Source organism: Trachemys scripta, chromosome 17 (assembly GCF_013100865.1).
Source record: "Trachemys scripta elegans isolate TJP31775 chromosome 17, CAS_Tse_1.0, whole genome shotgun sequence".
In the NCBI taxonomy this organism is placed as follows: Eukaryota; Metazoa; Chordata; order Testudines; family Emydidae; genus Trachemys; species Trachemys scripta.
The window spans coordinates 9194528-9218240 of record NC_048314.1 but is presented as its reverse complement, the minus strand read 5'-3'; the positions used below and the strand labels follow the sequence as shown (position 1 = coordinate 9218240).

The window sequence follows — 23713 nt, the reverse complement described above, 5'->3', positions numbered from 1 at the left end:
GCCACAAAACAGGGGCAGCTGGCCATTTCTGTGCACCCCAATCCTTGGGGTAACTGGGGGCCAAATTAGCCCCTGGTGCAAGTTTGAGAAGCCCTGAGTCCTGATAACCCTCACAGGGCTGCTATGGAGTCAGTGGTTAGCCGAGTACAAAGTGCACCATTTTATGCTTCCTAGGCCAGTGGGTGCCACAGAATATGTGTAACCAGCTGTAGGCCATCTGAGGATCTAGCCCAATATTTTCACTCTAGATTTTAACAAAACGTGCAAAATATAAAATACGTTGACACTATTTGTTCCCATCCTCTCGGGATGGTGAAAGTGTCTGCACAGATCTAAATGTGCGTGTGAACATCTCTGAATTTAATTTCCATATTGTGACATGCGGCAGGTATCTGAAGAAATCGTCTCAGGTTTTGCCTTCTTCAGTACAGGCGCCGCAGAGAGATTTGCCTCACCACCGCAATCTGCCTTGATTAAAACCACACAATGTTGTTGTTTGCCTATTTATATCGCCATGTGTCCAGACATCATCTGATGGTCCTGCTGCTCCTTCTGAATTTACAAAATGAACTGAAAGATATGCTAGAATTACGAGCTATGAGACCATACATTTCTCTTCACACCTGGTAGTTTCCAACAAATTTATTTTTTGGAAAATATTAATAGATTGCGTTTCCTTAGCAGCCACTGGGAGTCAGGACTCCTGGGTTCTGCAATCACTGTAAATATGGTTTTCCATTTTCTCTTTAAAAAAGTAGGTTTTATATGTTAAAAAAAGTGAAAAAAAATCAGTTTTCAACAACCAAAAAATACGATGTTTTGAGATCCTCAGAGGTAAGGGGTGCTGCTATGTAAAAGAAAAGTGCGATTTTTCTTGGTATTATGGAGAGTCCATCTCCCTCCTGTCATATTATTATTATTATTTATTATTCATTGATGGCGATCAATATTTTATGGAGTGTTTCTTTAGAAATTTCCCCCATTTCTTTTCTCATAATCATCTAATGTCGACAAGCTATTCTTTCATGAGAAGTATACTTATTTCCTTCTGAACCCTATCAATAGTAATTCTGAGTCAGCCAGAAGGGTTAGTTTGAAACTGATGCAGCTTCTTCATCCTCCACCAGAGGCTAACTCTGCTGCCTCTACAGTGCTTCATTGCCTCAGCTGGTCCAGTAGCATGTTAATAGTTGCTTTAGTGTTCCCTCTGCCTCAGTTAAAAACGAGGACTCTGGTCATGGCCTCTGCTCTGTATTCTGAATGCCTGGCTGCAATTCACTTAATTCCTTAAGCATATGTCCAAGGCTCTAACAGTGTGATGTTGAGACTATAGCTTAGCTGTTGTAACTTCTGGGTCCGGTTACTGTCGCACTTAATCTTAGGGCTTCCTTGAAAACAAAACGGTCTGCAGTGACTCTCTACCATCTTCTGTACAATGCTACTGCCACGGCAACTCTATTGTTAAATCTTTATGCAATATCTTCAGCCTACCAGTAGAGAGCGTCTGAAATAGAGGATTGTGTTTTAACTCCTCCCGCATCCTCAATCCTGGTGGCTTAGTTGCCGGTCATGGACATTAGGAGTAACATTTTCCAAAGCTCCTTCGGCTTAGGAATTTAAGTCAATGAGAATTAGTCTCTAAGTCACTTAGGTGGTTTTGGAAATTTGACCCCAGGCCAGGAAAATCTGACTCAGTATGAAGTAAAGAGAATGGCTTTGATCAGTTAAGCAGTGTTGTCAGCTTTGCGAGCAATAGGCTGTATTGAGCACTGAAGTCAGTAGAGTAACACAGTGTCAGAGGAGAATCAGTCCCAGTGTGTGTTTATCTGACATTAGTCTTTGACTCAGGCTGGGCGCTATAAGCCAATGCCTGTTTGTCAAGCTATTCCAAGATCTCTAAACAGGTATATCCATCCTAACCAGAGGCTGAATTACTGGTTCAGGTTTATTCATACCTAACCCTAAAGAGCACGTCTCTAAGAAGATGGTCTGGTTAGATAATATTCTGTCTTGTATTTCCTATGCCATATATTTTTCTTCCCTTTCCCTCTCCCCAAGCAATTGTTTTAGGCTCAAATCCTGGTCCTTACACGTCACATTTGTTCCCTGAAGAAATCCTCAGTTACATCAATGGGATTTCTGTATGCAGAACAACTGTAGACATTAGTAGCCATTAGTCTAGCCCACAGTGTAGACCACAAAAGAGAATTATGCCTAGAATGCATTTTGTATTGTGGTGGCTATTTTTCATGATTATACTATATGTTAGCTGAATGAAGTCTGCAGCAAAGTACACAGACTAGTGAAGAATGGAAAGAAAGGGAAAAGAAAAATAACCCTGCAATCCAGATGAGATTTTCCCAATCAGAAACAAAATGTTTGTCGTATTTCATTACATTTTAGCTAAGAAGCCTAATTATTATCTTTAATAAAAACATGTAAAAATGCAAACTGCATTCCTGGTGGTTGTTGGTTCCCCCCCCCCAGATGTACTGTGTCTATAGCTAAAGTAACGAGTGACAAAAATAATACACTTAGAATATTTCTAACAAGTGGTTCTGCTAGATCAAGGGCTTGATTGCCAACCTGTACTCATAAGATTCAGGGTACGGCTACACTGCAGTCACCAGGTGTAACTGCAACTCGAGTAGACCTACTCAAGCGGAGACAGCAAGTGGAGAAAGAAAGACAGATGAGGGAGCATAAGGAAACAATGGGGTCAACCCACCAGCTACCTAATCATTGTAAAGTATCAGAGGGGTAGCCGTGTTAGTCTGGATCTGTAAAAAGCAACAAAGAGTCCTGTGGCACCTTATAGACTAACAGACACATTGGAGCACAAGTTTTCGTGGGTGAATACGTCTGACGAAGTGGGTATTCACCCACGAAAGCTTATGCTCCAATACTTCTGTTAGTCTATAAGGTGCCACAGGCCTCTTTGTCCCTAATCATTGTCGAGTTTTTTTTTTGTCGGCATTAGGGCAGGATTGAGCACTTGATGAATACGGGCTGTTGCATCTGGACCCTCTTTTGCAAACTCTTGCAAGCTTTATAACCTGCCGTACATTAAAACATCTCAACCCTTGAGGTCTATAGAGAGAATATTTAGGAGATATCTACATTGGATTACATGTCTGTAACTTTTGGATGCTGACTTCCATAGCAACAAGAAATATCATAGGAGGGATTGAGGGGGGCAAACAAAGACCAAATGCTGCAGGTTGCCATGTCTTACATCTTTCCCTTTTTAAATGTCTGCTCGTGGGTGGTCACTAATGGCTAGAACTGTTGGGTAAACATGCTTGAAGGGTGGGAGTTGCAGGGAGGAGTCTTGCCTTTGTTGTTCCAGCCAAAAAATAGATAATTGATGAAGTAGTGTATGGAAGTTGCCTGGTAGATTAGGAAAGATCTCAGATCCAAGTGGGGAACTGGGCTCCCCAAGCCAGATCCTTGTCAGATCAGACAAGAAACACCTGATCTGAATCAGCCAAGATACACTGGAATCCTGCACTCTGCTTCAAAAGCACAACCGCTACGACTCAGGCAGAGTGGAGTGTTTCTTCCAGACCACCCCCGAAGAATGTCAAAAAGATGTCAGTAGGGATGACGTCTTCCAGTGTCATCCTCCAGCTGAGAGGCTTAACTGATTGGGTCTGACACACCTCCAATAAATCTACATATGATCTTGCAACTCTTCAGTGGTGGAGTGACAGTGGCCCACTAAGGAAATAGGTTTTACAGTTTTCAGCCACATTCCAAAGACACAATTAATACTGTCACAGAGCCATATTCAACTCCCATTGAGGTCAATGGGCGTTGGACTGAATCCATATTCCTTTAGGCTGGGATTTTGCAAGAGGCCTAAGGGAGTTAGGTGCTCCAACCTTTTGAAATCTGTTAGGAGCTGTATGCCTAACTTTTCAGATGTCTTCTGACTAACCTTAAACTCACTAGAATTAGGATGACATTATAGGGGTATAATATTGCCCGGTGAGTATTGTTTACCAGTTTGGAACATTCATGGGAGCAAGTAGAGGAACATAAGGAACTGGGTTATTTGCTGTGATTAGTGGCCTGTTATATTAGTTTGAGGCCTTGTGGGAGTAGTTATACTAAAGGCTCAATTTCAGCTCTAATCACAGCAAGCTTAATAACCCAGTTACTTATGTCCATCTACTTGCCCCCATGCGTGTTCTAAACTAATGAGCAATACGCACAGTCAATATTATATCCCTATAATGTCATCTTCATTCTAGCGAACTGAAGGTTAGTCAGAAGACATCAGGAAAGGTTGTAGATCAACATGCCTAAGACCCCTTTCTATATCCCAGCCTTCACTCTGTTGTTGATCCTTTCACCAGCCAGTTCCTAAATGTAGCTAGGTTTTTGTCCGTCAGTAGCTTGTTGTCAATTTGGACAATAATTTTGCTTATACACTGGGCAAGACATGGCTAATGTCTGACATTGACATCTCCCAAGAAACTCCAAACACTTGTGAGACAATCAAGGTCTCGAGGTAAAATACATAGCGTGCCTGGGAACTCAGCTTCATCATTTGTAAGACACTTTGAGATCCTCAAGTGGGAACTGCCGTGTAAGTCAGGAAAGGGCTTAAGCACCTACTTCAATCCTGACTTCACTGGAATTCAAGCACAGGTATGAAGTAAGCCTGTTTCTAAGTACTATCCTGAGTAGGGATACTTCCATGACTCAGAACCCCATTTACGGATGGGCTTAGGTCACAAATTGAGATGCAGATCTGGATCTGAACTTCACCAACCATTGGGAGCGTCTGGCTCAGGACTACCTCTATTATTATTAACCTGGTGACTTTTTCCGGCACAGAACTGGGTTTAAACACTTTTGAACAAACAGGGAAAGTGCTGGAGAATGATTCAAAGCTGAATGGTTTACTAGACAGAGAGCAAGATGCGGTTGCACCTTGTCTGGTTCTGATTTATTTCCTAATAAAAAAGATATAACGCTCACTCTGTGGGAGCTCTGCTTTCTCTATGCAGAAAATGGGCCTGGATAAAGGAGGCTGGGGTATTCTTGTCCTCCTGTTATAAAAGCGGGTGGAATTGCATGGGGAAAAAAAATTGATCTCTACACTATGGGAGGAAAAAGGGCCATGAAAGCTGGTTACCCAGCTGATATCTATTGCCATCAGAACCTTGGGTATCAGAGTCTTTACTGATGCTTGAGCAATTACCAACACAAAGAAAGAGAGGCCACATCCAGTCACAAGCCAACAACTGATCTATCCATTTAACAAGTCTTTTTCTGGGAGTAGAAAGCAACACAAAAATTAAGGTATTTATTAGGGAGTGATTGCATAGCCTGCCTAGAAGCCTCGTTGAGTATGTTGGCCTGAGGGAAGAAGGGCTAATTCTGAATGGAAGAAGATTGGGGGAGAAGGGGGCAGTTTTTTTTTTATCTGCTCTCCAGTTCAGCCCACTTGAAATTCACTTCAACATTTTTTTTTCCAATTAAAAAAAAATGACATGCAAGAAGGGCTGTTCTGGCCCAGCCAGGTGGCTGTGGCTAAAAGTAGGTACTTTATGGATAGCTGATGAAAGATCAGACATTGGAAAATGGTGCCTGGTGAAAGGAGTCACCTGTTGCTGAAAAGACCTGTTCACACCTGTGTCAATGTGAAGCTTTGCCTTTCTCTTGAAGGGCTCAGGTGTATCAAAGGGGTTTTGTTTTCTTTCTTTCTCCCTGTTACCATCCTTATTCCCCAGCACACCTGTCTGGTGTCCTACCCTTCAGAAAGATTGATGTAGCTCAACACAGTGCAATATACCTGCTACACTTGAACTAATATCTATTTCTCCCAGTCGATACGATGGGCTGGATCCTTAGCAGATGTAAATCAGTGTGGCTGTGAAGAAGAGATCAAAGTCCATACGCTTGACTCTTCTTCTGAGTACACATTTACTTCACTGCCGTAAGCAAATTCCTTTGGGGGGGGGTGTTTTCTATATAAGAAACACAATAAGTCTTGACACTGATCCCCTTTCCACCCCCCCAAGTCGGTTGTAAATAAAAGGAAACTGTTGAAATTGGCTTAGTGGTTGTGACATGCTGGATGACACGCGCTTTAGGTCCCAGGTGGCCTGATGCTTGTTAGGCTTGGACCACTTGGTTGCTGGGTGAGAGGAGGGAGGGAAGGTTAGTTTCTGACTAGAATGACATCAAAATGTAGCCTTTCCGTTTGTTTTTAAAGGAAATCATCTTGATTTTTGTGTTTTGACTAGTTCTGCTTCTTACCCTTATAAAAACCAAGTATCCTTCAGTAATAGCCCCCAAACTTACTCCTCACAATACTCCTTTCAGGGGGACAGATTCTCTTACCTCAGGTGCACATGCACAGCGCCCATTGTCAGCAATGGGATTTACACGTGTGCACCGGCGGGTAGCATTTTTGTCCAATATGGGACTCAGCAGTTTTGGGTTCCATTCTTGGCCCTGTGAATCACTTCAACTCTCTGTGTCTCGGCATGTTCACTTGGAAAACGTGGACTCATTTGCAAAGGCACCGGGGCCTTGGATGGGAGGGGATGGATTGGGTTGTTGTTTAAATGCAAGCTCCGTGATTTGAAGCTGACTGGGTCTTGATGTCCGCAGTGGTGTTCCTGAACTCTTTGAGGCCACTGTGCTTTCAGTATTGTGGAGCTTTAATCGGGAGGTACAGTGGTAACTCATTCTATGCAACTTTCATTGTTGTTATAGGGGGAAAGTACATCAGGAAGGGAAGAGAAATCCAATTTCGTTTGAGCTGGCTCTCCGAATTCTTCTCCGGACTGTGAAAGCAAACCGGCATTGAGGAACCAACAGTGTCCCAAAGGAGCCGAATATCACCATGGGGCTTCCCATGCAGGTTTTGACCTGCGCCATCATAGCTTTGCTACACCACCATGTCAACGGTGGGCTCATCAAGAGAATTATCCGGCAGAAGCGGGAGACCGGGTTAAACGTGACCTTGCCAGAGGATAACCAGTCTGTGGTCTTTAACCACGTCTACAACATTAACGTACCCATGGGCTCCCTCTGCTCGGTGGACTTGGACTCAGCTAATGAGGACACGGACCTGAAGTCCCAGGTTGAGCCGAGCAAGACCTACCAGGAGCACACGGTGAATGAGGGGAACCAGATTGTCTTCACACATCGCATCAACATCCCCCGCCGGGCCTGTGGCTGTGCGGCTGCTCCTGACATCAAGGATCTGCTGAGCAGACTGGAGGAGCTGGAGGGGCTGGTATCCTCTCTACGAGAGCAGTGCTCCAGCAGCGCTGGCTGCTGCCCCAGCGGCCTAACAGCAGAAGGTAAGATGGACGGGCGAAGCGGCTGCATAGCAGAGTCTGGGTCCTGGCTGCAAATACATATTAGAGCTTGTTGAGAAACAGGGGGAAATGAATCCCAAATTGGGAATATTTTTGACCAGCTTGTGAAATGTTAAGATACATTTGCAAGAGTTGGATTATCCACAGGCCATAGCCAGACAACTGTTGTTCATGAATCCCTTTGGGGCTTAGACTGCAGATTGGCAGCCACGTGCCTAGAGGGAGGCAGCAGCATGTGAGGCCAGAGGCTGAAACATGGGCACTTTGGGACCTCTTCTCCTGAAAACGTAGGTGTCTGGATTAAGGTTCGGTGGGAGTTTTGTGGATCACAGCGCAGCCAAAACTGGGGCTTAGGTGCCAAAGTACCTTTGTGATCTGGGCTTTCAACACAGCTATGCTTTATTACAGCAGCTGAGAATCAGGCCCTATATTATTATGATTATCATTTTGCAATGACAGAAAGTATTATCCACTGGCCTGGCCGGAAATCCATCAACGGGTCATGCCTTGCAACTTCAAAGTGCTGCCCAGACTCAAATTCCTCTTCCCTGCCTCCCCAATCCACCTTATCCCCGTGTTACAGATGGGGTAAATGAGGCACCAAGACTATATATTCACAAGGCAGCATAGCCAGTATGTTTGTACAGCACCTAGCACAATGGGTCCCCAATCTTGGCTGGCCATTAGGTATGACTGTAATAAACATGACTAATAATAAATAATACATTGCCGGAGCAGAGATTGAAACTCAGGAATTCCTGGCTCCTAGTCCCAGTACAGGCTGTCGATGTAGCAATGAAAATGGAAGCTCTCTTCATTCTTGCTTCCAACTGTTCTCTAGTAAAGGCCAATGAAAATACAGCTCACAATAGAGTATAGGCCAGGGTCAAGGGGAACAAATGGATGCAAGAAAGTTTTTATTTTATTGATGTTGAGAGGATGGGTCACACAGAAGAGCAAAGACAGAACGTTAAAGTAGAACCTTGACCTTCAGCCCATCTAAAGATTGTTATTTATACACACTACAGCATCTTAGATGGGGTCCTACTTTGGGGTCAGCGTATGGTATATAATGATAAGATCTCTAATGGGACTGTCAGGAAAATTCCATCAGACATTGTGTCAGGGTCTTCGGGAAGGGCAGATAAAACCAATGAAAGGGACATACCTGCTAATCTACAAAATGCGGTAATTGGCAGCAGCTCTTCCCTGTTGTTAGTGTGAATTAAAGAGTTGTCAGTGAAGTCAAATTTACAAGGGAAATGGGGATGTATTTTGGCTCTTTAAGATGCCTCGAAGAGACCTGATCTTCAGAAAATGCTGAGCAGCCACTGAAAATCAAGCCCCATTCCGGTGTCTTCAGTTGGGGGCCCAAAACTGAAGCTCCTGTAATCACTGGTTATTATAGAAAGTTTAGTCTTTTTGAAAAATGTCTTACCATTATCTCTTTTTTAAAATTTAAACATCCTTCTGCTCTTCTTGGGTTTGGTCGGGGCTGTCAGAGCAGCAGAATGAAGTGTGAGAAGCCATTTTCAGAGTATACGTGGCACAACCCAAACCTGAAGCGTGTAATCCTACAAAAAACTTTTGGATATGTATCCAAGCCAAATTTTTTGAGATTCACCCAACCCTTAATCACTATGTGATATTTGTGTGAGCAGGCCACAAATCCAAGCTCACTATCCACATTGGCACCATCCCACTTCTGCCACCATTAACATTTTTTTAAAAGAAGAGGTAACAGTTGTCCCTGGGTTCAGTGGATGATGACCCCTGCCATTTTATACAAGATTATAACATTTTGTAGCCGTGACCTGTCCCATATAAGTGGTACCAGAGTGCTCTTAATAGCAATCTTGTGTGTCTAACTTCTGTGACACACACCACAACTCATTAGGTATAATGAGTTTTCTGATTCATTGATACAGGTCAAGTGGACACCACACCATATTGTAGCGGACGAGGGAACTACAGCAGTGAGCACTGTGGTTGCATTTGTGAACCTGGCTGGAAAGGACCCAACTGCTCAGAACCAGAATGCCTGAACAATTGCAACAACAAAGGCCGCTGTGTCAATGGCAAATGTATCTGTGATGAGGGCTTCACTGGGGAGGACTGCAGCCAGCTCACCTGCCCCAATGACTGCAGTGACCAAGGCAAATGCATGAATGGTGTTTGTTTGTGCTTTGAGGAGTACACCGGTGAGGACTGCAGTGAAGAGCTTTGCCCGGTGGCATGCAGTGAGCATGGAAAGTGTGTGAACGGGCGGTGTGTGTGCGACGAAGGCTTCACTGGCGAGGACTGCAGTGAGCCGCTGTGCCTGAACAACTGCAATAACCGTGGGCGCTGCGTGGAGAAAGAGTGTGTGTGCAACGAAGGCTACACGGGTGAAGACTGTAGCGAGCTTATCTGCCCCAATGACTGCTACGACCGTGGCCGTTGTGTCAACGGGACCTGCTACTGTGATGAGGGCTTCACCGGGGAGGACTGCGGGGAGCTGACCTGCCCCAACAACTGCAACAACAACGGCCGCTGCAATAATGGACTGTGCATCTGTAATGAGGGCTTTGTGGGCGACGACTGTAGTGAGCGGCGGTGCCCCAAGGACTGCAACAAGCGGGGGCGCTGCGTCAACGGGAAGTGCGTGTGCAACGAGGGCTTTGCTGGTGCCGCCTGTGGCCAAGTGAAGTGCCCCAAAGATTGTAACAAGCGGGGCCGCTGCGTCAACGGGCAGTGTGTGTGCCAGGAGGGCTTCATGGGCGAAGACTGCAGTGAGTTGCGGTGTCCCGGTGACTGTAGCAACCGGGGCCGCTGCGTCAACGGGCGGTGCGAGTGTGACGAGGGCTTCACAGGCGAGGATTGCAGCCAGCTGAAGTGCCCCAATGACTGTCACAACCGCGGGCGTTGCGTCAACAGGCAGTGCGTGTGCAACGAGGGCTTCATCGGCGAGGACTGCGGGGAGCTGAGGTGCCTCAATGACTGTAACAACCGGGGGCACTGCGTCAACGGGCAGTGTGTGTGTGAAGAGGGCTTCGTGGGCGAGGACTGCGGAGAGCTGAGGTGTCCCAACAACTGTAATGAGCGCGGGCGCTGCATCAATGGGCAGTGCGTGTGCGACGAGGGGTACATGGGGGAGGACTGTGCTGAGCTGAGGTGCCCCAATGACTGCAACAACCGGGGGCGCTGCGTCAACGGGCTGTGCGAGTGTGACAATGGGTTCACAGAGATGGACTGTAGCCAACAGCGGTGCCCCAGTGACTGCAACAACCGGGGTCGCTGCATCAACGGACAGTGCCTGTGCGAAGAGGGCTTTGGAGGAGTGGACTGCAGTAAGCGATCCTGCCCCAACAACTGCAATGACATGGGCCGCTGCGTTGATGGGCAATGCATTTGTGATGATGGATACGAAGGGGATGACTGCTCCAATGGTAGGTTTTAGTGTCGGTCTCAGCCAGCCAACCACCCTTAAATTACCCTCTGTTTATCCATCAGCGAATGGAGATGTTAAGGGTTTTTCTTATAAAGCCGGGGTCTGATTTGGATCTTGTTTACGATGGTGTAAACCAGGAATGACCCCAGTGAAGTCAGTGGGGTTAAGGCAGCGTGTGGCCAAGGTGAGTGAGACCAGAATTCTTGTCATCTCTACTGTTCTTGGGTCTAATAGTTACCACTCGATGGCCAAGAGGCTGGTGAGGCTAACACTATAGCTATGTTTCTCACCTCGTATAAATCTGTACAATCCCCATGGACTTCAGGGGATATGCAAAAAGAACAGGAGTCCTTGTGGCACCTTAGAGACTAACAAATTTATTTGAGCATAAGCTTTCGTGGGCTACAGCCCACTTCATCAGGTGCATAGAATGGAACATATAGTAAGAAATATACATACATACAGAGAACATGAAAAGGTGGAAGGAGCCCTACCAACTGTAAGAGGCTAATTAATTAAGATGAGGTATTATCAGCAGGAGAAAAAAAAACTTTTGTCGTGATAATCAAGACGGCCCATTTTAGACAGTTGACAAGAAGGTGTGAGGATACTTAACATGGGGAAATAGATTCAATATGTGTAATGACCCAGCCACTCCCAGTCTCTCTTCATTTCCCCATGCCTCCTGCACTTGTACTTTCCCATGATACTTCTTCTGTTGTATTCTTCTGTACTGATTGTATCTAAAATACATCTGCTCAGCCATGGGGAAGCTAAAGAGTCCTAGAACTAGGGGGTCAGCTTGATTTGCCAAGGGAAGTAGATTTTTTAAGTGTAGAGTGAGCTTTGACTTGAAAATAAGACTTACGGCCCTCTGGGAATACCGGAGTGTAGGCTAAAGACTTCACAGGTTGACAGCCTGAGTTCTGTATATTTCTGATGGCCAGGTTGCAGATTAAAGATGCATTTTCTATGTATGGCGCCTCTTGTTCATGCTGAACTGGGAAAGTGGGGGGTTGCATCTGCAGCATTGCAACTGTTTCAGGTATACGGAACAGAGTGCATGCCACGCTGTGGCACCATGCAACGAGAGACCAAGGAGCTCAGCTGGTTGACTGCTCCTTGGGAGTAAATCAACTGTGGAATGGGCAGTCTTGGCTCCCATCCCCTCTGACTTGCTGGTCAGCAAAGCTGAGTCAGTTTTGTCATTTGCTGTTAGCACAAGCCATGGCCCTTAAGACAACGTGCGGTCACTCCTATGGGAGTTGTAATTCTTGGGCTACGAAACCCTGCTGTGTTTCTTTTGTTGTCCCTATGGTGACATTTCCAATTCTTTATCTTCTCCAGCTTCCTCCCAGCAGAAGAATCCTGAGTCACATTTGGATCTCCCACCCATGAAAATCTGGAATAATTCCATTGAAATTGTTGGAGTAATTCCAGATAGCTGGCCTCTCCCAAGCTGACAGTGATTTATCTCAAGTGCTAAAGGCCCATGAGTTTACTGCTGAAGATCCCGAGTTCAAATCCTACTAAGTCCCCTAACAGGCAGCTCTGGTGGCCTTATAAACCTCTGTGCATCAGCCATTAGAGGAGGGCGTGTAGTACTATGAAGAGTGGTTGCATAGAGGTGTAAGAGGAGAAATTGGCCCACTGTTTTAATGTCTCCATTGATTTTTTTTTTTTTTCCCCTGGCAGTGTCCCCTCCAAGCGACTTGACAGTGACAGACGTGACAGATAAGACTGTCAATCTGGAATGGAAGAATGAGAATCTAGTCAATGAGTATTTCATCACCTATGTTCCTACCAGTGTTGGTGGCCTAGAACTGCAGTTCAGGGTGCCTGGAAACGAGACATCTGCTACCATCCGTGAACTGGAGCCTGGCGTGGAATACTTTATCCGTGTGTTTGCCATCCTAAAGAACAAGAAGAGTATTCCAATCAGTGCCAGGGTGGCAACCTGTGAGTTTAAAATAAACACAAATCTCTATATTTGACCATCTCTCTTCACCCTAATATACATTTACGTGTCTCTTTTCTTTTGGGGGGCCTTTTCTTTTTGATTATTATTCTTTTTCTGGTGTATTCCTCTTAAAGTCTGGACCAAGCCAGAGTCTCCTCAGTTTTCTTTTCCAATCTCTTCTTGCAATGGTATGCCTTCAAAATGATAGAATTACATTACTGGAGCTTTCCTGCTCTGCACGAGGCCTTCCATTGAATATCATTGGGTTCCTGTAAACCAAAACTCTTTCTTCTGTCATGACAGGCTACCGTTTAAGGTTTTGGGACTCTGCCTGTTAAATTGTTTTCATGCATCCAAGTAAAAGTATTTGGCTCAATACTATTGTAATTGGATTTTCAATGCTTCCCAGTACAAAAATCACTTTTATTGCACATCTATCTCACCTTTCTTTATGATATCTCAATGCTTTTCACTACTGCAAGGTTCAGCCTTTTGAAAGGCATGCCACACAGTACTATTCTACACCAATGGCCCTCTAGCCCTATAATAACACTATTATAAGCTGTTGCTGTAGAATATTATTCTTTATTTTTAAGGGTAATGTGCACCATCAAAGCCAGATTAAATAAGTGCATTCACTCTTCCTTATCCTCATGCTGCAATCTTGCCACCGAAATATGCTCATATATTTCCAGTTGGCCCACTTGAGAAAGCAGAAGCATTGTGGGTATATATAATATATTTGATGATTTACTGCATGAATGTGCTAATTACTGTGCTTGGAAAGGTTCTAAGGAAGGGAACTACCACCTGTAAGTAGAAGGGACTGAAGTCTAATCTTCTGCTTTAACATATATTGCTGCAATGTACCACAGAACTGCTAAATTGGCAAGTACATAGCTACGCATGTCTCTTAAAAGGCATCAACATATGTGTGGGTGTGGCAGTTTTTTTGGCGGGGGGGGGGGCCTGGAAATCAAAGATGATTTAAAAAGTCCTAAAAAAGAAAAAATGTAGGGAAGTTGGACTATGAATCCCCCTTCTTTGCAAAAGGGAAGGAAGATTCTTGATGGCATTTTTAGTCTTGCTAAAGCTTTATATGCAGTGGCTGGAGAGGTGGGAGGGAGGAGTCAGGATGGTGGATAGATTTTCCTATAGTTTGGTGGGTCCCAAATTAACTCTGGCATCTTTGGAGACAGAAAAAAAAGTCATCCATCCATCTACAGAACCCACCTTTGATATCTGTCCACCATGTGTTTGTTCATTGTACTAATTGCCTATCTATCTATCTATCTATCTATCTATCTATCTATCTATCTATCTATCTATCTATCTATTTTATCCAGTTTTTTCTATAGCACCCATCACTGTACTATGTAAGCATTTTGTAGTATCTCAAAACATCCCCAGTGATTTTCACCACGATACTTGTTTGTGAATACCTAGTTCTCTGATCTGTGGGGACACTATGACCCATGCAGCTACGCTCTTGCTGTTTCTCCTCATAGATCTACCTGCTCCTGAAGGCCTGAAATTCAAATCCGTCAGGGAGACATCTGTGCAGGTGGAGTGGGAGCCTCTGAACATTTCATTTGATGGCTGGGAGCTCGTCTTCCGAAATATGGTAAGGAAAAAGCTCATCCCGTGACACCTCCGTTTACAAATGCAGAGTGTTGGGCTTTTTTTATGCTGCATTCGAACTAGAGCCGGCCAGAGAATGCCCATTTTATTTCACAATCACTTTTGAGGGTTTTAATATTTGTTTTTGTTCCTCATTGGAATGAAAACCAAACTTTTCCAATGTTTTCACAAAATGGAATTGTTCCAAAAGGTTTGTTTTGGATTCGGTGCTGTCTCTCTGGAAATCACCAGAGAGCCCCGTCATGGACCTCAGAAACCTTCCCATCAAAAACTTCATTAAAATCAATTTGTCTTCAGGAAATGTTAGCGTTTGGACGAATAAAAAAGCAGTTAGTCCAACTTCAATTTTAACCAAGTGCCTTTTGCGTTACAGAAAGAGGAAGATAATGGGGACATAACCAACAGTTTGACGAGACCAGAGACATCGTATATGCAGCCAGGTCTGGCACCAGGACAACAGTATAACGTATCCCTGCATGTAGTGAAAAACAAAACCAGAGGACCTGGGTTGTCTAGAGTGTTTACCACAAGTAAGTACTATTCTGTTATTTGGTGTATTCTGTGGAGATGCAGGAGGCAAACCAAGCCACACTTTCAAAAGTTTCCCCTTTTGAAAACACATAGCCGGGAAGAGCTGAAGTAGCTGACACAGGAATCCCTGGGTTACCTGTCTGGGGAGGAAAGGACACAGTGGGCCAGCATACACTTTATTCCTGTTCAGAGAGTGCAACAAAGTGAAACAGGCTCCACATCCTTAACCCACGACATGGAAACTACGTGGCACCATCAGGATTCCTGGTGCAGCTGGAGAACCTGCTTGAACTTCTGCTTATACTTGCTGTGCCAGTGCAGGACTGGCTCCGTATACATCCCTTTTCCTTCCTGCGTAACACAGCACTTTCCATCTGCATCGGTAGAATGTTATGGGCCATAAGTAAGTCGACATGAAGATGAGTTTCAGCTAATAGGAGACACTCATTTTAACTTGGCTTTGATTCAACGAATAAGGGTCAATGTCGAGACTGTGTTTGATCTCTCTACGATGGGATCAGAAAGTTCATGTTTTCCCTCTTTCCATAACAGAGCTTGATGGCCCGAGCCAGATTGAGGCAAGAGATGTGACAGACACCACAGCTTTAATCACATGGTTAAAACCTTTGGCTGAAATCGATGACATAGAGCTCACCTACGGACCCAAGGATGTTCCAGGGGACAGGACAACCATTGACCTCTCTGAGGATGAAAGCCAGTATTCCATTGGGAATCTGAAGCCACACACAGAGTATGAGGTGACGCTGATCTCTCGGCGCAGGGACATGGCTAGCGACCCTGTGAAGGAAACCTTTGTCACAGGTAAAGAGTTTGTTCGGAGATGGTCATAGCTTCTTGTCTTCTGCTCTACTCCAATCACCATCAACACATCCATGCTAATTAGCTGTAGCATGTTGTTTCACTTCAGTTATTATGCCAGCACAGCACTGTACCAGTCACAGAGGTTTATGGAAGTCGAGTAAAATTTTCAAAAATGACTTAGGAACCTAGATCCCATTACTTTTCCAAGAGACTTAGGCTCCTAAGTGCCTGCATCTCTTTTGAAAAATGAAATTAGGTTCCCAGATCATATAGGACCTTTTGATACTTTTATCCTGCATCTCCCATTTTTCCCCCACCAACAAACAGGGTTCCTTCTACCTTATCTGCCTGCCTGTCTGTTTATTGATCTAAAGTTTTCCTATAACTGCCATCACCACAGTGTCTAGTTCTGAACAGATGTATTATTCTGCCTACATCCATTGTGGATTAGAAGAGAACTCTCTTCTTTTTTCCTTCCTTGGTCCTGGGAACCCACTGCCTGCTTTTTGTTTTTAATTCAGTTTTACCTTTGGTTATGCGGGGAATGTTTTGGTAAAAGGTTTCAGCGGGGTAGCCGTGTTAGTCTGTATCAGCAAAAACAATGAGGAGTCCTTGTGACACCTTAGAGACTAACGAATTTATTTATGTATTTATGCCCAAATAAATGTGTTAGTCTCTAAGGTGCCACAAGGACTCCTCGTTGTTGTTGTTGTTTTTGTAAAAGGTGTGCAATTTAGCATGCAATCATGGTTTGGATCTGTTAATGGAGCCATATGACAATGCTGGGGAATAAATGGAACAGGGAGAATGAAATCCTCTCTTGCCCCAGGATGGAGTTGTTTCACCAAAGCAGGACTTAAGTCCATTATGGGAGTGAATGATGCTAGCTCATGGAATTTTTAGATAAAATTCCTATTTCACTCCAAGAGATGAGACTCCTTTAGGCCAGGGTTGGAGTGTATCTTCTGAATAGTGAATTCCAGGGCTGGTCAACAATTTTCCGTCACAACTTTTATGGGATGGAAAATTGGGTTTTCGACGAAACAAAATGCAAAATTTTCACAGAAGGTGTCTGCTTTCCTTGAAGTGGTAACTTCTGTGGGAAAATTGATCTCATCTTGTAGATGGTACCATATGCCAGGCGCATGAATCATTCTTTCCTTCTGTCCTGAGAGAGAAAACCTTTTTTCCCCTCTTCAGGCTTGGATGCACCAAAGAACCTGAAGCGATTGTCTCAGACAGACAACAGTATCACCTTGGAGTGGAAGAACAGCCAAGCCAGCATTGATAACTACAGAATCAAGTTCGCTCCCATCTCAGGTGGAGACCATGCTGAGATAACTGTGCCAAGGAGTAACCAGGCCACAACCAAGACAACGCTCACAGGTAGGATCAAAGTGAGATTGCTGTTAATGTAACTGGCACCAGTAACCATCTGGAGATCTGACCTCCTATCACCATGATGACCTGTGGCAAGGTGTAAAGGCATGTAAGGGATTACAAATAGAACCCAGGTACCCTGCCTGTCACATAGTTGATCTGGGGCAGGGCTCTAAAAACAAAGAGGAAGCTTCTGCAAGGAGAAGGCCTTGTCCTCTCCCCTCCCAGCTGTTGGCAGTTTTGAAATCTTCGGTTAATAAAACTATCCATGAGTTAAAGGGCTTGTGAATTGAACCAGAGTTTGGGCTTTAAGTCCCCAGCTGGTGCCTCAGCCCACCATAATATTTATATAATCACAACATAATTGCATCAATATTCAATAACAGCATTGTTTTCATTAGGGTCCCATAAGCTATCTAGAGAGATCTGCTCTTCCTTTGCTATGAACAGAACTTTCCCCGACACTAAGAATTATATATGCACAACGGAGGAACAGGAGACCCACTTAGTGTAAATTACTGTATCTTTTGAATGGATTACAAAGAATTTACAAAAATGTAGAGCTATAAAGAGTCACATTGGAGAGATGTAAAGAGAAATGTGAATACATGAAAGAGACTTTAAAAATACACCAAAATCCATGCAGACTGGGATAATAAGTGTATTTGAATCTTTTATGCTAGAGAAAATATTCAGGATGTAAAAGACTTTGAAGATGATTTAGACACCAGGAATCTCATTTTTTACTAACTTGGGTACACAGTAGCTTTGTTCCTGTCAAGAGCCACATTTTCAGCCTGATGGCCAGATTTTTAAAGGTATTTAAAGATGCAGATAGGTGCCTAGTGGAATTTTCAAATCCATTTTGAAATCAATGGCAGTTGATTTTAGGTAACTTTGAGACCTCTCTAGGTGCCTCTCTGAATCTCCAGGCACCTAAATACCTTTAAAAATCTGACACCAAGTCTCTGGTTCTCCATGCCACTTTTGCATGTGCTTGCAAAAGTAAGCATGCACCTTTTTATGCTTGCAAGTTGACCTCTTGCCTGCAAGTTAGTCAGTTGGGATTTTCACATTCAACATGGATGTCTGCACACTCGTGCAAGTCCAATTTATTTAAATCATCATCTCTTTGAGGCAGGAACTGTCACTTTTTATGATGTTTGTACAGTGCCTAGCACACAGGGATCCTGATCTTGGTTGGAGACTCTAGGTAATGCAATAATAATAATAAATAATCAAGTTGACTGTGCATGCAAAAGTTTTTTCCTCCACATTGGAGGACACCTAGAGACTCCCTAAAAATTTGGCTCTTAATGTTCATAGACAAAGAAAGATCCCATGCCACCACACACTACAGCTTTCTTATGAAAAACAAAACCAAGAAACATTTTATCTAGCACCATCCCTAAACAGTGACACATCTCTACACATTCACCATAGGTCTGAGGCCTGGAACAGAATATGGCATTGGAGTGACAGCAGTGAAGCAGGACAAAGAAAGTACTCCCGCTACGATCAATGCTGCAACTGGTGAGATGATCCTTTCTCTTGGCCACACGGGGGGAAAGGGCAAAGAAAGCCAGAGCCATTCAAGAGCCCCAGTTAGGGACCAAGTGTAGATATATAAAATTATAAATTAATGGAGATATCCTATCTTGTAGAACTGGAAGGGACCTTGAAAGGTCATCAAGTCCAGCCCCCTGCCTTCACTAGCAGGACCAAGTACTGATTTTGCCCCAGATCCTTAAATGCCCCCCCTCAAGGATTGACCTCACAACCCTGGGTTTAGCAGGCCAATGCTCAAACCACTGAGCTATCCCTCCCCCTAAATTGTAAATTGTCTTGTAAATTGTGCAGTCCTCATGGTCTCTTCCACTAAAAGTGAATGTTGTTGCTGGGGCAAAGAGAAAATCCCACAAAATTTGGTATAGTCCAGTTCCAAATATATAAAATGTTAATAATGGGTACAATTAACCCTTGGGATAGCTTAGTGAGGGACGTGGCAAATTCTCCATCTCTGGGAGTCTTTTTAACCAGGATTGGATGTCATCCTAAAAACTTGCTCTAGTTCAATGGATCTCAACCTTTTTTGTATCCAGACCTCTGTTTCCATACTGGTATCCCCCTTTCCGTTAACACTGTGGGAAGGGCAGTGTGATTGCACCCCCCTGATACCTGTCTGTGGCACCCACTCTCCCCATGACTGCCAGGCTGAGAACCTGTGCTCTAGATTCAAAACACAGTTCAATGAGGGAATTACCGGCTGAAACTGAATGTTGTTAAAAAATGAATAAACCCGGGGGTCAGATTCTGCCTCTCTTCCATGCAGCCCTGTTGAAAAGAATGTTCGTGAGGGAGATCTGGATTCAGTTTGGTTTGCATATAAACGGAACGTCACCTGCTACTACTTAGACCAAGGAATACGGTCTGAAAGGCCTAGAAAGGGAAATCAGGCTAGTGTTATACAGTGACTCTATTAAGGCAGCAGGTATAATTATGGCTCTTTCTCCAGTTAGCTGACAGAATACCCACATGGCAGTATACAGCTCCTGCACCGAGGAACATAAAAAATTCTGACGTATAAATAACCTCTGTGGTTTAACGTGCAGATCTGGATAATCCCAAGGACTTGGTGGTCGGTGATAAAACTGAAATGACCCTCTCCCTCCGCTGGAGAAGACCACTGGCCAAGTTTGACCACTACCGCCTCACTTACTTGAACCCCTCTGGGAGGAAGAATGAAATTGAGATACCAGCAGATAGCACCTCTTACATCTTGCGAGGGCTGGAGCCTGGTACAGAATATACCATCACCCTAGTGGCAGAGAAAGGCAGGCACAAGAGCAAACCCACAATTGTGAAGGAGTCTACTGGTAAGTAACAGGGTCTGAATGGGTGCACTGTGCCAGATCCTCTTAATGAGCGGGTGAGATGGTCCAAGCAGAATGTCACCGGCTTTGAACACGTCAGCTGGCTGCAAAAACCTGGTTACTCTCTGTGAAAGCCTAACTGAGGTGTAGCCCTGCTTTTTCTTTATCCCTTTGTTTCTCTCCATCTCCTCTGTTGTGTGCTTGCTTATCCCTTAAGGAGACCCACACAATACACTTATTCTCCAGCAGGGGATGTACAACCTCGTTCTTTGCTTTAAATTGGACGATGTTGTGTGTGTCTGTCTAATGGTTTATTTTGTTTCCCTACACTCTAGCAATCAAAGAAGAAGGGGGACTACGATGTTAACAACACACCCCTTTAACATTCCCCTACACACACCTTAATGAATTTTCATTGCAGCCTTTCTTGACACTGAAAACATCAGAACATTGTTGGAGCCCTCACAATTCCGCTTTTGCCTGTCACCATTTTTCTCTTTCAATAGCTTAGGAAAGCTGATGTCATAATGCTAGTCTCAGTCCCTTGAGTCCATTGGATAGCATGACTGCTACACTTCTATAAAAAAGAGCCCATTCTTCCACCAGTATTCACCTTGAGCAGTACCCTATTCCTCAAGGAGTTTCTACTGAAGACAGTGGGGTTTCTTGTTGAGTTCAGTGTGTAAATGGGCTAGATCAGGCTATGGCCTTGGGGTAAAAGATAATTAGCTCCTACATGTTTTCAGAGTGTTCTATGTTTAAATATTGTGGACTAGCACTCACCTGGTGTAAATCAGCAAAGCTGCACTGAAAACAGTGAGGTTACATCAGTTGGCACCAGCTGAAGATCTAGGCCTGAGAGTTTCATCTTCTTTCCCTCAATTCCATCTAGAGTACAAACCCATGCAAGAAATCCCAGATCTTACAAATTAGCAGTTGTAGACAAGAGAACATTGCCTGGTATTGTGAAGTCTGAAAATTAAAGTAGGCACCTTATTTTGCTGCCACACAGTCAATCCAATCCAACCCAACCTTATTTTCCATTTTAATTTTCATGCCAACTGTGCCTATAAATGGTTTACAGAGTTGGATAATTCAAGACAGCTGAGAGTTCATATGCTGTAAACATCCACATTAAGTAAATTGTATGATGAATAAATAAGGCCAGTAGCCAAGTGGGAGAAAACATAGGAGGCACTGACACACAGAACAAAGCGGAAGGTCTACACTGCAGGGATGAAGAAAGCTTTGATCTTTCCAGGGTTGTTTCTCCCCCTTCTCTTTGAAGAATCTTCAGACCCTCACAGGAAATACACATAGAGGGTGAAAAGGTTTAAACAACATACATCAAAAGGACCTTGCTGTGGAGTTTCACAAGCTAGTCATTTCCAGCATCAGAATCAAAGCCCCCAAGCCTTATTCTTTATCTTCTTGGGATATTTAAAAAAAGAAAATGCATGAAACCAGTGTAATGTTCTAAGTGTTTGCTCTGGCCCATGAATAAACCGAGAATCTCCTGAAGCAACACCTGAAAGGCAGCAGCATTAGTGGATGTAACGTTTCTCTGGGATCTGTCCCTTGATTGGGGACGGATGCATCCCAAATGCATAAGAATCAGGAGCTGTAAAATAAGATCTTGTGGGTGTGTGAACTGGGGGCTTGCTTCTTTCATTATTCTGTCCATGTCCCAGCATGTGTGAGATCCTCCAGTCCTCAGGCCAAGCAAAACAAATCTTGTTAGCTCACACACTCTGCCCACAGCTATAGATGGCTTTCAAGCCGTTTCACCATGGGGCGGCAGCGGAGTGCTTGCTCTGGGCAGCAGGGAGCAGAGAGTAACTGATTCAAGTGGAAGGCACCAGGAGCATGGCTAGGACCGAACTAGCTCTTTGTATCCTAGGAAGGATGAAGTGGAGGAACCCAGGGGCGCAGCTTGGAAACACTTGTTCATTAAAAGAGAGATCTGTCCTCCTCACGGGGGGGAAAAAAAAGGAAACTGATTCATATGCAGCTTATAGAATGCAATCTGCTTTAGGGCAGGGAGTATTTGCTTCCAAAGTTCCCTTCCTTTTCCCATGTTGTGTATTTTAGTCTTTCTCCTTAATCCTTCCTGACTTGTTCAGTCAGGCCTGCAGAGGTCAGGGAGCCTTTGGTTTTGTTTTGCAGGGGGTTTTTTTTTTGTTTGCATCAGTCAATTATCTCCTACTGAAATCTTGTAAGATAGGCGTTGCTCCGGCCCTTGAGCTGAAGACATTATTTTCTTATGCATTGTACGTTTGGCTGGTTCTCCCTCATACTTTCCTCAATCTCCCTCTGAGAATATAAACAACACCCACCCCCTTTGCGTGCGCACATATACACACACAAATTAAGAATCTTTGTGAATTGTGTAGCACACTGGCAAAGGGTGTGTCACAATCTCCTTCAGTGGCCGGCCCATTAGTGGATAACAGTCATCTACTGCTACCAAATAACTGAATGGGTCCTTTAGCTCATGTGGTAAAGGTTTGTGCTTTGGTGCGGAAGGTCCTGGTTTCAAAATCTGCTCAGATGGTTCGACTCACGGCCAGGTGATCAGTGTGAAATGCACAGTTCATTGACTTTGGTTCTTTGAAAAAAGGAAGGAATTAAGTATTTCATATTCTGCCCTTTGCTTGTTTGTTTCTTTATAGCCACACGTAGTCTAGAGCTAAAGCGGGAGCCGACTCCTGGCCCAGATGAGTATTCTGGATCTTGGAGCACAGAGGCTTCTGGGATGGGGGAGGATACGCTGAGGGATGTTGTGGTCTCCAATGTGACAGCGCATGGCTTTAGTCTCTCGTGGAAGGCGGACTCAGGAGCCTACACTAGTTTTGTTGTGGAGTACAAGGAGGTGGCGTGGGCAGCTGGGCCCCTTGCAGAAGTCTTCGTGCCCGGAGACTCCTTAGGCACTGTGATTGATGGCCTCCAGGCTAACACATCTTACAAAATCAAGGTGTACGGAATGATTGGAGGACAGCGCTCCCATCCTCTTGAAGCTGAGGCTACAACAGGTACATCCTTTCAGTTATTAACTAAGGGGTCCCTAATCATGGTCCACTTTGTTAGTTGTTCCACTCAAGAGCGTGGTATATTTGCAGTTTAGAATGATATGATAAGCAAAGGGGAATAAGCCATGTATTAGCTGGAAAGACCATTTCTCCAGCATATCTTTCCAAATACATTTATCGAGGCATAGCCCACATAGCCCAGCTTTGAGGAAACTGAGCAATCAGATTTCTCCCTGCTCCAGTTCTGGAGCAATGCCTGAGTAGCATAATGTGGATGCTGGAGAAGGAGGGACAGTAATACGTTATGCATGAGTGGCATGTGGAAATAAATGAATGGACTTTATAATAGCTGGGAGCCCTCTTAACATTCCTCTGCAACGGTGCACAGATTGTTCAGTGACTACTGGCATGCCTTGGATGAGATGCTCTCTTGTCTCTGGAAGTGAGTTACAGGTCAAGAGCTGAATGGGAGCATGGCTTGGAGAAGGTAGCTTCCTATTCTGTTGAATGATTAAAGAAGATTCATTCTATCTGCTGAGGACCCTTCTGTCTGCTGAGGACCCTTGACAATATTCTGTCAGTCCTTCTTTCTCTTATGGCTTCTGCTTGTCTGAAGTTGTGTCCCCGTTTTCCCACGTTCAAAGTAACATTATCAACAATGAATAGGTGAGTCAGCCTGACAGCAACCTACAGTGATTACC

At 44.3% G+C, this 23713-nt stretch overlaps 1 protein-coding gene across 3 annotated transcripts in view; it reads left to right on the top strand.

Moving 5' to 3' along the window:
* Positions 1 to 23713, top strand: part of TNC (tenascin C) — a 95905-nt gene that overhangs the window by 28850 nt on the left and 43342 nt on the right. For 2 of the 3 annotated variants that reach the window (XM_034793488.1, XM_034793489.1), the window contains exons 2-10: positions 6736 to 7328; positions 9275 to 10774; positions 12472 to 12735; positions 14245 to 14360; positions 14751 to 14907; positions 15461 to 15730; positions 16931 to 17116; positions 18554 to 18643; positions 19723 to 19986. In XM_034793488.1, coding sequence (XP_034649379.1) covers positions 6866 to 7328; positions 9275 to 10774; positions 12472 to 12735; positions 14245 to 14360; positions 14751 to 14907; positions 15461 to 15730; positions 16931 to 17116; positions 18554 to 18643; positions 19723 to 19986 — 3310 coding nt within the window. In that variant the 5' untranslated portion in view covers positions 6736 to 6865. Of the gene's footprint in view, positions 1 to 6735; positions 7329 to 9274; positions 10775 to 12471; positions 12736 to 14244; positions 14361 to 14750; positions 14908 to 15460; positions 15731 to 16930; positions 17117 to 18553; positions 18644 to 19722; positions 19987 to 22655; positions 23016 to 23713 lie in introns of all 3 variants that reach the window. The other variant, XM_034793490.1, reaches the window with a different exon arrangement.